At 41.8% G+C, this 10,609-nt stretch overlaps 1 protein-coding gene across 2 annotated transcripts in view; it reads left to right on the top strand.

Moving 5' to 3' along the window:
* FGD6 (FYVE, RhoGEF and PH domain containing 6) overlaps positions 1-10,609 on the top strand; it is a 54,904-nt gene that overhangs the window by 34,386 nt on the left and 9,909 nt on the right. For both annotated transcript variants that reach the window (XR_014502457.1, XM_083401032.1), the window contains exons 9-15: positions 2,321-2,371; positions 3,796-3,854; positions 4,720-4,791; positions 6,380-6,448; positions 7,515-7,598; positions 8,689-8,768; positions 9,399-9,501. Coding sequence is in view for 1 of the 2 variants with exons in the window: in XM_083401032.1 (XP_083257158.1) it covers positions 2,321-2,371; positions 3,796-3,854; positions 4,720-4,791; positions 6,380-6,448; positions 7,515-7,598; positions 8,689-8,768; positions 9,399-9,501 (518 nt within the window). In the remaining variant the exon portion in view is untranslated. The remainder of the gene's footprint in view (positions 1-2,320; positions 2,372-3,795; positions 3,855-4,719; positions 4,792-6,379; positions 6,449-7,514; positions 7,599-8,688; positions 8,769-9,398; positions 9,502-10,609) is intronic.

The raw sequence follows: 10,609 nt of genomic DNA, 5'->3' as shown, positions 1-10,609 counted from the left end.
TCCCTTAAGCCTTTAATAGGCGTTAATAGCCTTTAAACTGCCAATAGCGCTAATAGCGCTAATCCGCTAATGGGCTTGCTTCACAAGACGAAAAAACCGCAAGACGAAAAGACTCGCGGAACGGATTCTTTTCGTCTTGCGAGGCACCACTGTATATGACTCAATGAATAGTCAAGGGTGCTAATTACTTTGATGTAGAAAAGGGATGTGCACACCGATTTGCTATACATAATATCGCTTGTTACTTAAAATATACTTTCACTAAAACACTTCTATACGTATTGGGTTAGAGCCATTGCCCTTCCACAAAGGAAAGGACCCCTTCATTTATGAGATACAGGAGAAGCACTCTCCAGAGGAAGCAATTTTTGATGATTCCCCAGTTCCCCTGCAGCTCATAGCACTATTTCCCATTGTCTTCTGGAGGGTCCACTAACCCTCTGGAACAGCTTTTCTGGAGCACAGGAGACTACAAGTGAGAAGGAGAAATAAACAAACATCACCTTTTCATCCCCACTTCCTGCAACAGGTAACATAGATCTAACCCATAAGCAACATAACTGCATACATAAAATCTTGCACATGCAGGATTTCGAGTTGAGCTCTGGGATGCCCTGGCTTAACTTAATTCCTGACGGACTGAATTCCAGGAGCAAAACACAGCAAAATGAGTAGGCCTTCCTCTGACTCAAGAGTGTAGTCATTTCTCTCCCTTCCTTCTGTTTATTCATATCCATTTGGCCTTCCTCGCCTTTATCCTATAAACTATTATTATTTGTCGCATCCTTCTCTAGGGCTTGTCTGCTTGCCAGAAAAATATCCACTACTTTGCTTTTCTCAGCCGCTGTATAAATAGTAAGATTTCTTTCACTGCTGCTTATGACTCTGCAAAAATGCTGTGTTTGCCTAGAAATTACCGTGTGGAATTTTGTCCCCCATGTTGTCATTGTGAAAAAATCCAAGTCTGTAACGTAAACTTGTAGTTAGTGCTTGAGGTTGAAGAAGAGCAGTGCTAATTACTGTACTGTAAACTCAGAAAACCACTGGGGAATAATCACCACTTCTGTGTGAGAGATCTGCATGAACACGCAGTCAGAAAGATCAGCCAGACTGCTGCTGTTAATCATCCCCGACTGGCAGAGAAGTTATTGAAGGGGTGGTGGCTGGAGTACAGCATGCTCACTCTCAGAGGATGGTCTGAGGGCACATGATGCAGCCACCTTGCAAAAAAAGCTAAGCAGGTCTAGGTCCCCTCCAAGCTTCTATCATGAATTCCACAATGGAAATAATGGTGCGACATAAGTGCAGTACAGTGGTACCTCGGGTTACAGACGCTTCAGGTTACAGACTCCTCTAACCCAGAAATAGTACCTTGGGTTAAGAACTTTGCTTCAGGATGAGAACAGAAATCGTGCGGCGGTGGCAGCGGGAGGCCCCATTAGCTAAAGTGGTACCTCAGGTTAAGAACAGTTTCAGTTTAAGAACGGACCTCCAGAACTAATTAAGTTCTTAACCCGAGGTACCACTGTAAATAAATCACCTTTTGTGTGTGTTAGCAATCCCTCAGAGGTAAAAGGCTGTCCAGTCTGCCCATTCAGTCATGATCTACTTGTGTCTCCTGCCACCCATTTTAGTAGCTTAACAGCACTGTGTTTGCCTGGCTGCATTTCATTCTGACCCGCCCCCCTCCCTTTGTTACCAAGATGCTTGCTGCCTTCTGGGGAGGGGAGAGAGAGAGCAAGCACTGTATTTATGCTGCCTTTATGTTTAAAAAATCATACATATGATTTTTTAAACATACATATGTTTATGTATACATACATAACATACATACGTTTATGTATACATATGCATTTTAAATCTACAAATATAATATGAAACCTAAGCAACAATGCAATGGAACTAAGAGGAATAAAATTATTCAACTATCTTAAAGCGTCATAATTTAAAATTCCTGGCATATAAAAAGATTCTGACCTTTGCACCAGAAATAATACAGTGTTGGTGCTCAGTATGCCTTCCTCGGGAGGGCATTTCAAAGTTGCAAGGAGCACCAGGGAGAAGATCCTCTCCTTAATATATGCATAAGGCACTTCTAGAAATACCGTGGACCAGTGCTTAAACCATGTGCATTCAGAGTACATTTCAGCTACATTAAACATATTTAAGTCCCTTTGAAATCAGTGAGTGTGAGGACTTTTTGTAAATGTGCAAACCTTTTCGGAGATGTGATAATCTTATAGCTCAACTAGGCCACCTAGAGGTTCATTGTAATAACTTCATCCTGTTCTCTTTCTTAATAACATTTCTCTTTCCACAGATTATTTAAAGAACCTCTTAGAAGATTCAGCTGACTTCAGAGATACTCAGGGTAATTGCTTTTATAGTAGTTAGTCCGTAGTTTAATGAAAAACACACATCATCTTGAATTTACAGGTGTGTGTCGTTTCATTGGTGGCACAGCCACAAGGCTGGATCCAGAGTTTCTGCAAGGGGAGAGTTTCACTTTCAGGTTTCTTGGGTTACACTTCTCTTGCAGTGGCCTGCAGGTTTGCTCTTGGGGTTGGGGTGCATCCTCTGAACAGCAGGAAAGGTGGCATAGGAAGCTTCCAGGGTGAGGAAATTGTCAGAGATCGCCTTGCTTCACTTCCAGTCATGTTTGTTTGTTTAATTACACCCTGCCCATCTGTCTGGGTTTCCCCAGCCACTCTGGGCGGCTTCCAACATGTATAAAAACACTTTTTTATCGGGAGGGGGGGAATTAAATACCTCCTGATGTAAGCACCACTGGTTCAGGGATCCCTGAAGGTCAGAAATAATTTCTACAAGGCCAGTGCTAAGGTTCTGTGTTATAGTTGCTGGCTATCTTAAGGCTACAGAGGTTCCTCTGAGGGATCAAGGGGTGTGAACTCTTCTGTGTCAGGGGGCAAAGACCATCTTATGTTTGGCTGCAGACCTTCCACAGGCCTAATGTAGCCTGATAGCTTTTAGTTGACTCTGTTGAGAAGATAAGCTTCTTACTTTCACAGTTGGAAGGTTTAAAATCTCACGCATTCTTTCCTATTTTCCTGATGTTTGTTGATGCTGTGGAAATGTATCCCCCCTCCCTTAGCTACTCTTTTAAGATTTATTCCACAGTGTCCTTACCTTTTCAGGAATCGTTTTCAGTTACAGTATAACAACTTTAGAAAACATACTCAAAAAATTACCGTATTTTTTTGCTCTATAAGACGCACCAGACCACAAGACGGACCTAGTTTTTGGAGGAGGAAAACAAGAAAAAAAATATTCTGAATCTCAGAAGCCAAAACAGCAAGAGGGATTGCTGCGCAGTGAAAGCAGCAATCCCTCTTGCTGTTCTGGCTTCTGTGATAACTGCGCAGCCTGCATTCGCTCCTTAAGACGCACACACATTTCCCCTTACTTTTTAGGAGGGAAAAAGTGAGTCTTATAGAGCAAAAAATACGGTACCTTCCCCAACCCTCCCTGTTGAAAACTGTCGTGTCATTTATTATTATACAGATGTTTCCAAATTAAATGAAGGTGTCTTGCCATGTCCCCATGAGTAGTGAGTGGTCGATAATCATGTTTCTTTGTTAATGCATATGAAATAAATCTAAACCATATTGCATTAAAAAATTCTGACCTTGTATTTTCCCCTTGATCTTGAACTTCGTTGGTCAACTTTTCCATTAAGTTGTGAAATACAAGGTCCTTTCCATTAAACATAGGTGACTTTAATACTGACTCACATAATGTAGTCAATGCTGAAATACATTTTGTTTTTTTTCCAAGATGCTCTTGCTGTTGTGATAGAAGTGGCTAACCATGCTAATGACATCATGAAACAGGGAGTAAGTATCTCAGTTGTGGAATAATGATGGTGATAATGGTGATAATAATTATGATTATAAATATTATTTATCTATTAATCTCTTCCCATGAGGCATCCTGAAGTGATTTATGATATAATATGAACATATATAAAAGCCACATATATAAAAAAGTCAAAGGAATAACATATAAATTTTAAAGCGTATACTGTATATTATATCATCCATTTAAAAGAACAGCCCATATGAAAAATCAGTTCAAATCCTATACAGACAAAAACTGGGATAAAGACTTCCATTTTGAAGGCTTTTTGAAAGGACATTTTAATATGGTTTTCAGCAGCTTTGTGGGGTTTTATTTCTCTGTGTGTCTGTATTTTGCCATTTTACTTTAGCTGTATACTAGTAAGCCCAACTTTGTGGATATCAGTTTGAACCATGACACATCTGTGTTGCCTGGAAAACTCATAGATCTCTAGATAGAAGACATGATTATACATGACTTTATTGGGTTACTTGAAGCAACTTCAGTCTCTTTACAAATGAAAAACAAGGGAGGGAACATGGAGCTTTTTACTGTTATGGGCAGTGTGTGTTAAATTGTGGAGGCCTGTGTGTAGAGCTAACCCTGCAGTTTTAGGCCCTAAGGCTTAAATCTCCTGTGTTCAGCTCCTTTAACTCAGCAAATATTACTTTTCGGATTTGTGTAATTTTTTTCATACTGGTACACATCATAGAATATGGAAGTGTGTTTGGCTTCAACACTTCTGGAGCCAATTAGAGTGAACAACCAGTGTGGCTCCCTGGTGTTCACAGAGGATTCTTCTGCCATGGAACTTTTCATCAGTTTGTTTACAAGAACTTTATTTATGCTTCCACCCTCTAGGACAACTTTCAGAAACTTATGCAAATACAGTACAGTTTAAACGGTCATCATGAGATTGTACAGCCAGGGAGGGTAAGTTCACCAACAAGCAAACAGCAGGTTGCAAAAAGCAAACAAACCTTAGTGTGTGAAAACCACTTTTATGGCCCATTTATAAGTTTTAGTTCCAAAAGGGAAAAGGAAGGTCTGGGGTTTCTTTTTCTTTGTTTCATCAGCCACCTCCATCTGTGACAGTAACTATTGCCTCTGCAAAGGCAAAGGTTCTAATTCCTGTGATGGGAATAAGACAAACAAAAGTTGGTGCAACTTCTATAGCCCATTAGTCTAATTTGTAGTGCACTGTGGGGGTCTGCTTAGACCAGTGATGGCCAAACTTGGCCCTACAGCTGTTTTGGGACTACAGTTCCCATCATCCCTGACCACTGGTCCTGTTACCTAGGGATGATGGGTTTTGTAGTCCCAAAACAGCTGGAGGGCCAAGTTTGGCCATCACTGGCTTAAACCAACCTTGCTCAACCCGGTGCTGTGTGGATATTTTGAACTACCAACTCCTATCATGTTGGCTGACTGATGGGAATTACCGTATTTTTCACCCCATAGGGCGCACCGGCCCATAGGGCGCACCTAGTTCTTTTGGGGGGGGGGGATAAAGAAAAAAATTATTTCCCCCCCAGGTGCTGGGCTGGGGCGGGGGAAGCCCGAGCTTCCCTCGACCCCAGCCCCCAGAACAGGCTGCTATCCGCAAGCCTAGGGAGCCCGGTGGGAAGTCGCGCCAGTCTCCCCAGGCTTGCGGATATCTGCTCGAAGCCCAGGGCGCACTACTAGGCAGCTCTCTGGAAGCCTTGGGAGACTGGCGGGAACTCCCATGGGCTACCAAGGCTTGCGGATAGCTTTCTGAAGCCTGGGGAGCGAGAGGGGTCGGTGCGCACCGACCCTCTTGCTCTCCAGGCTTCAGCGGAAGCCTGCATTCGCCCCATAGGACGCACACGTATTTCCCCTTCATTTTTGGAGGGGAAAAAGTGCCTTCTATAGGGCGAAAAATACAGTATATTTCCATATGTCGGGAGGACACTAGGCTGGAAAAGTCTAGCTTTTCCAGCCTAGTGGAAAAGCTAGACTTTTCTACTAGGCCATATTTGTCCATAAGAGCAAACTCCTAGGGGCTGAGGTCCCTTTGGCTTCCCCAATAAAATATTTGAAGGGACCCCCCCAAAAAAAAAAACATTGATGGGTATTGCCATACAAATGGTGTGTGTGCATCAAGTCATGTAATTGATTAGGTGGGGCGGGACTTACCTTCTCCCCGCCCCCCAATATTTTATTCAAGTTGGCACCCCTGTATTTGCCCAGGCCACATTGCCATACTGCCTCTGGGCAGAATGAGTAGGTCCCATTCCCACTTGACTTGCAAAAGCAGCATCCTGGCTTTACAGACTACTTCTAGTACTAGGAGTAGCTGTTTCTCTCCTAGCAATCCCACCATCTCTCTTTTAGCCGTGCCCTTTCCTGCCTCTACAGTATTGCTCTGTTGTCTTATTGGGCTCTTGACTAGTATGTACTTAATACTATGTTTGAAAATGGAACTGCTCTCACACTCTTCTTGGGAGAGTTTTATGCTCCTAGCAGCTGACTACATTTATTTGCTTGCTTGAATGCCCAGGTCTTTTTGAAAGAAGGAACGTTGATGAAACTGTCCAGGAAGGTTATGCAGCCACGAATGTTTTTTTTGGTAAGATGCCATGGATGTTTTTACATACCTAATGCTAGAGTGATTTCATAATGGTGCAGTCTGTCCCCACTGCAATTTCAAAAACAAAAACTAGCAACTCCAGTTAATGGTTTTGAATAATTTATATTTCAGTTTATAATATCATTGTCTCCTTTTCACAGTGGTTTTATGAATAAAGCATCTTTTCTCTCCTGCCTGGTGGTTTTTATGTAGCATTTATTTTTGAAAAATGTTCTGCTCAAAGTCTGAGGTTCTCCTTCAGATGCATCAGGGCCTTTAATCAAATGCAATCAAGGCAACTATTTAGCTATACTTGTAATGTGTGTTTTTTTAATCTATACTAGAATAATGTTATTAAAAATGATTCTTTGCTTATCAAGGAAACAAGGAGATGCTACAAAAGCAAGTTTCTAATATTTAAATTGCCAGATCTGAATTTGATTAAGCTTCATGCATTCAACATCACTTGGGTGAACTTTTCAAGAAAAAATAATAATGGTTGTTGTTGTTAATGTTAATGAATATAAATGGAAGCAGCAGGGTGATGATAAATGGTCCCAGTGAATTTTGGCCACAGTGTGGCTTCCTCTGCATGGAACTTAATGAAATCCTTGTGCTGAGTAGCCTACACATGGGGACCTGAGGAGAAAAAGGTCACAGGATGTTCCTAACAGAGAGGACAAACTTGGGTCACCCCTTGCCTGGCTACAAAATATTGTTGTGGGCCCAGCATAGCCTGGAGACAGGGACAGCCTGTCATGTTTCACCACCTAGGGTGGAAGGGGAATGGGCCCCCTCCCAATCCCACCACTTCTGTCATCATCAAAATGCACACACCCCCCCCCCCCACTGAAAGGGGGACATTCTGCAAGGCCTTGCTACTTGTCTTTTCTGCCCCAGGGGCAGGAAAAGCAAGAACAATGGGGGAACAAAGAAGGCAGAAAGAGGGCAGAGATGGTCTTTTGCACCTTGCCCTGTGTAGGTGGAAGTTGATATGTGAAATGTAGAAAATTCCCTATATGTTACATGTAATTTCAGTTACTTTTTAAAAATATTTATATTGCAGTTTAATGATGCTCTGCTGTATACAACTCCCGTACAGTCTGGAATGTATAAACTCAACAACATGCTGTCATTGGCTGGAATGAAAGTGAGTAGATAAAATTTCTTCTGTAAAATGTTTTTGTCACTCACAGCTTGAACGCCTGCCCAGACATTTAATGTGTGCTAAGAGATACTATAATGCTGATAAAGAAAACAGTCTTTCATTTACTGATAGCCTTTTGTGCTTCTAACGTGCTTGTTATGTGTATCTTTCCCTGCTTCACTAATAGTCCCAGGGTACGTTCATAGATAAAACAATGTAACATCAAGTCAAAAATACACAGTCTCATAAAACTATATTAGTTTGTGATCAAAACAATTTAAAACAGTATTCAGTTGAAGGAAGATACCTTATCTTTGTACAATACAGTCCACCACAGCCCCCCCCTTCCCCAAAGGCTATGCCAACAAAAGACATACTGTGCAAGATCTGTCTATGAGGAAAGAGCACTCCACAACCTGGGAAGGGGAGCACTGCAGAATAGGCCCCCTCTCATGCTACTGCTCTGAGAAAAAATGGCCTGGTTTACATGTTACATTAAGCCAAGCCATGTCTTAGCATAGCACAGACTCCCAGGGAGGAGATCATGGCCACTTTGCCTCTCTGCAGTAATTTTGCTGCTGTACCATGCTGAATTTAGCCATGGCTTGGCATGTTGTTTGAATGCAGGCTTGGGGTTTAAATCCCTCCAGACTAACCATGAGCAGTAGCCGAGGATTGTTGTTGGTTTATGGCTCATGGTTACTCTGGAGAGACCAGAACTACGAGCCCAGATATGGATGACATGCTAAACCAAAGTGAAGGACTGAGGAGGAGTGAATCTGCCACGATCTCTTCCCTGGGAGTTGGTACCTTCACTCTTGGGCATGTTTCAGCTTACTGTGATGTGCGAACCAGGCCAGATACCTTCATCATTCCAATATCTGGGTTTCCCAGATTAACAGCTGTTTTTTTCTCCTGCAAATGTTACTCCTTTTGTGTGTGTTTTGAAATTGTCTTCTGCTTCTAATTTCTGAAACTACTGTACTGGTTTGTTATGTCTTTTTCCTTTGCTAAGCCTTTTGATATGGCAGGTTGACAGAACATTTGTTTTTCTTGTTTTACAACTGGATTATTCATTCTTTTTCCTTCCTAGGTTAGAAAGCCAACCCATGAAGCTTACCAGAATGAACTGAACATAGAAAGTGTAGAGCGATCTTTCATTCTGTCAGCAAGGTATGCCTTTAGCTATAACATTATGTGTATTTTGATAACAAAGTACTGCTTAGTGCTTTCTCCTCAATATTTATTGGGTAGTTAAAGGTTGTGATAAAAGGATAAGCTGCTTAGTTATGTTGGGTTGAGAAAGTTGCTTTACAATCAGCTACTAGACCATGTTCAATGTCTTGTTGTTAACATATAAAGCCCTAAACAACTTGGGACCTGGTTACCTGAAAGACCACCTGCCCTTAAAGAGATGTGTAAGATCACATAGATCAACTGGGAAATTTTTACTTTAAAGCACCCTACAGAATGTCATAGGGTGTTAACCTGAAAATGGGCATTTTCTGCTGTTTCCCTGTACTGTGGAATGTCGTTCTCTCTGCCATACATGAAGTAGCAACCATCAAAACTTTTTGCCCAGGCTTTCCCTGCCCCAAGAGATTGGACCCTGCTTTGTGTTTGAATCTCCTCTATTTTGTTTGATTCACTTTCATATGTTTCTCTGTTTATATTGCTGTTTTATTGGTTTTACATTATGTTTTTGTTTTAATGGTACATTACTTGGTTGTTAGACTGTAACATTAAGTGGTATATAAATGCTTTTAAATAAACAAATTCTCATATGTGTTTTACCCCCAACAGTTCTGCCACGGAAAGAGATGAATGGTTAGAAGCCATCTCCAGGTCAATCGAAGAATATACAAAGAAAAGAATCACTTTTAACCCCAGTAAAAGTATTGAAGAGGTATGTCCAAATTGTTCTGGTCCAAATTGTTGCTTGTACATACTGTATGGCAGCGATGGTGATTTGGGTCCATAGACTTATTATGCATGCCAAAGGCACAAGTGTTTAATGCCAGGAGAAAAGGCCGGTTGTTTGTCCTGTGTTGATAACTGTTACATAGCCATTGTGTTACTGGAGAACGATTTTTCAGTAGTACATTAGGAGAAACATCTTAACAGTAAGAACAGCTCAACTATGGAATCAATTACCTAGGAGAGTGATCTTCTGTGCCTTGTGGACCATCAGAGTCCAACTTAATACTTGACCCAGGAAATCCAGGGCTAGGGCATAGCCAACAGATAACCTCCAGCATGAAGACCTCCAGTGAAGGAGAGACCATTACTCTACCAGGTACTTGGTCCCATTGTTGAACTACTCTTACTGTAAGAAGTTTTAAGGAAAATAAGAGGGGTGGGGAACCTCTGACCTGCAAGCTAGTAAGGCCCAACAAGGGTTGTGATTTGGTCTGCAGGCCATTTTCTTCAAATTGCACTCACCTGTAATGTCAGGCGTGGGGCAGGTAAGGATGTAGCTACAAAAGAACAGCCAGGAGCTTAAAATGAGCTCCTGATTGTTCCTTTGCATGTGTGGCTCACTGATAGCTCCAGTCATCTCAATGGCACTGTGATCCTCATTGGGACCAACTGCATGAAGGAGTTCTCTGTCAGGAACTCCCTTGCGCAGCAGAAAGGACTTGCTGTCAGCAAAACCCACTTTGCCCATTTGCTGGTGCGATTTGGATTCAGCCTGCACCTGCAAATGGACATTTTTCTCTCTCTACAGTGTCCTGCCCTGCTGGTAGGTTTTAGTTCCCCACCAGATGCTTGATAGTAAAGTAACAAATTAAAACATTTGTTAAAACATGCTCCTCTTTGGGGAGTTTTCTGCAATTGAATCTCAAATATATGCAATAGGCCCAAATGATCTCCTCCCCCTATGCCTCCTTGATGAAAGCTTTCTGTCCCCTTCCTTCCCCACACCCCCAAATTCACACTGAAGTCTGCTAAAAATAATTCAGTTTAATTTCATCAACTGGTGAAGAGTTGTAATATGTACAGCACTAGTTAGA

This window comes from Podarcis tiliguerta (genome assembly GCF_965153285.1).
Source record: "Podarcis tiliguerta genome assembly, chromosome: 10".
Lineage (NCBI taxonomy): Eukaryota > Metazoa > Chordata > Lepidosauria > Squamata > Lacertidae > Podarcis > Podarcis tiliguerta.
This window is presented reverse-complemented; position numbering and strand designations above follow the sequence as displayed.